The sequence below is a fragment of the Volvox carteri genome, assembly GCF_000143455.1.
Source record: "Volvox carteri f. nagariensis unplaced genomic scaffold VOLCAscaffold_87, whole genome shotgun sequence".
NCBI lineage: Eukaryota > Viridiplantae > Chlorophyta > Chlorophyceae > Chlamydomonadales > Volvocaceae > Volvox > Volvox carteri.
This window is the reverse complement of record NW_003307630.1, coordinates 217,626-219,533: the sequence shown is the minus strand read 5'-3', so window position 1 is coordinate 219,533 and position 1,908 is coordinate 217,626. Positions and strand designations below refer to the sequence as shown.

At 56.1% G+C, this 1,908-nt stretch overlaps 1 protein-coding gene across 1 annotated transcript in view; it reads right to left on the bottom strand.

The window, feature by feature from the left end:
* The window catches only part of VOLCADRAFT_99419 (uncharacterized protein), a gene marked incomplete at both ends in the record, with an annotated part of 22,766 nt that extends 21,108 nt beyond the window's left edge, over nt 1–1,658 (bottom strand). The window contains 5 exons of the mRNA XM_002958147.1: nt 49–120; nt 513–626; nt 1,103–1,164; nt 1,437–1,595; nt 1,649–1,658. Of these exons, the coding sequence (XP_002958193.1) occupies nt 49–120; nt 513–626; nt 1,103–1,164; nt 1,437–1,595; nt 1,649–1,658 (417 nt within the window). The remainder of the gene's footprint in view (nt 1–48; nt 121–512; nt 627–1,102; nt 1,165–1,436; nt 1,596–1,648) is intronic.
* Between the last annotated feature and the right edge of the window lie 250 nt (nt 1,659–1,908).

Below are 1,908 nucleotides of genomic sequence, written 5' to 3'. Positions count from 1 at the left end.
TAACCGTGGAATTTACCTAACCGCCTAACCACCTAACCACCAACTTACGCTGTATTGGGTTTTAGCTGGCCCTTGATGGTGATCTGGGCGCAGGTGGTGTTGACGTCCAGGGACAGGGTGCTCGGGGGCGTGGAGGAAGAGGAAGAGGAGGAGGACGAAGACCCCTGCGCAACCCGCGGCCGTTACATTGTTAGTTAATGGTAGTTGACCGTTATTGATGGTTGGGGCGGAGAGGCGGCGGTTTTGGATACCTGGGAGGTGCGTGGGGTGTAGGGGATGCATGTATGATGGGTTTGGGGTGGGTGTTTGGGTGGGGGGATGAGGCAGGTTGGGCGACCAGGGCTGCAGAGTTGCCGCTGTGGAGCGGTCCAGTGGGGAATAATAATGACAAAAGGAAAAAAAGAGAAAAGGAAAGGACACAGCGCAGACGAAAGTGACATGTGTGTGCGTGTCTGTCTGTCTGTCTATGTGTAAATAGCCATGCCTCGACACACCACCCCACCCCGACCCACCGTCATGTACGGCATAATCCACGGCGCGGCGCTCTGACACGGAGCCACAGCGAGCCCCACTGGCCCCCCCCCCGCGGTGCCGGCACCCGATTTGCGATCTGCCACCTCGACTACCTGCGTTGCGTTGCGTTGCGTAGTTTGTGTATGAAGTGAAGTGAAGTAGCGCCGCGTAATTAAATTCGCGTTTCAGGTAATTTGTTGCGTGGTGTGTTGTTACACACGCAACAGTGCTCGCGCTGCCGTACGCGCCAAGCGAGAGCGCGCGGTGCGCACATACATACGTGAGAACGCTCATTCCTCCGGTATTCTAAACCTTGACTGCCTGCCTAACTGCCTAACTGCCTTCCTGGTTGCTGAAATTTGATGAGCGAATGAATGAACGGATGCACGGACAGTCCCAGTCCTCACTCCACAAAACGGTGTCCACCGACCCACCGACCCATGGGTCTGGACAGCGATAGCACCCTGACCAAGGCATGCCCCCTTCCCTTAATTCCCTCAAAGGAGTTTTTCCCTCTCCTTCCCTCCCTACTTTTTATAATTTCCCCTCCCTCCTTCCCTCCCTCCCTCCCTTCTTCCCCCCCCCACACCTTCAAGGCGGACTGCAGCAAGCCCAGATGAACCGGGTGACTGAAACCCAGCAGGATTTTGCCTTTCGAGGGGGGGAAGAGGGGTTTTAGGTAGGCAGGTAGGGGGAGGTAAGGTAAGGTGTCAAGGTGATCAAGCACTTTGGCGGGCGGGTGCTGCCTGCTGCCCCACCTGCTGTGAGTGAAAAGTGAATGCTGAGTGATTTATATAAAAGTAAAGAGCAGGTGGGGGTTAGATGCGTGCCCTGTGTGGCAGGGTTCCCTCCAAACCCCCTTTCCCCGGGCCCCCCCCTAACCCTAACCCTAACCCTCCCCACCATTCCCCCCCACCACTCACCATCCGGCGGCACTTCGATCTGGTCTCCGATATTTGCCGTCCACAACCTGTCAGTGAGGTTGGATGCCGTCTCGCTGACCACATCGCTGATCCACATGAACAGAGGGCTGCTTGTCAGCTTGCGCTGAGGGGAGGTATCGCCCAGGACGAAAGGTGCTCCTGCACGGGATCGAACCGGCGACGTATGCGCCGAGAACAAGTATCTCATGTACCTCTCCGCATTTTCGTCACGCAGCCACACCAACTTAAAAACATTTCACTACATATATACAGACCATTCACGCTCGCGCTCGCCTGATCGCATCAATTGTTGTACCCAATCAAATATCGTTACCACAAAACCAACCGCCCGCTCCAGCCAGCGTGAAGCGATTGGTTGCAGTACGGCACATCGTATACAGGATTCATCAGGATATTTAGTTTCTGTCAGCACCTGCACGCCCTTACACAGCCCGGCCGGCATCCCCCCACC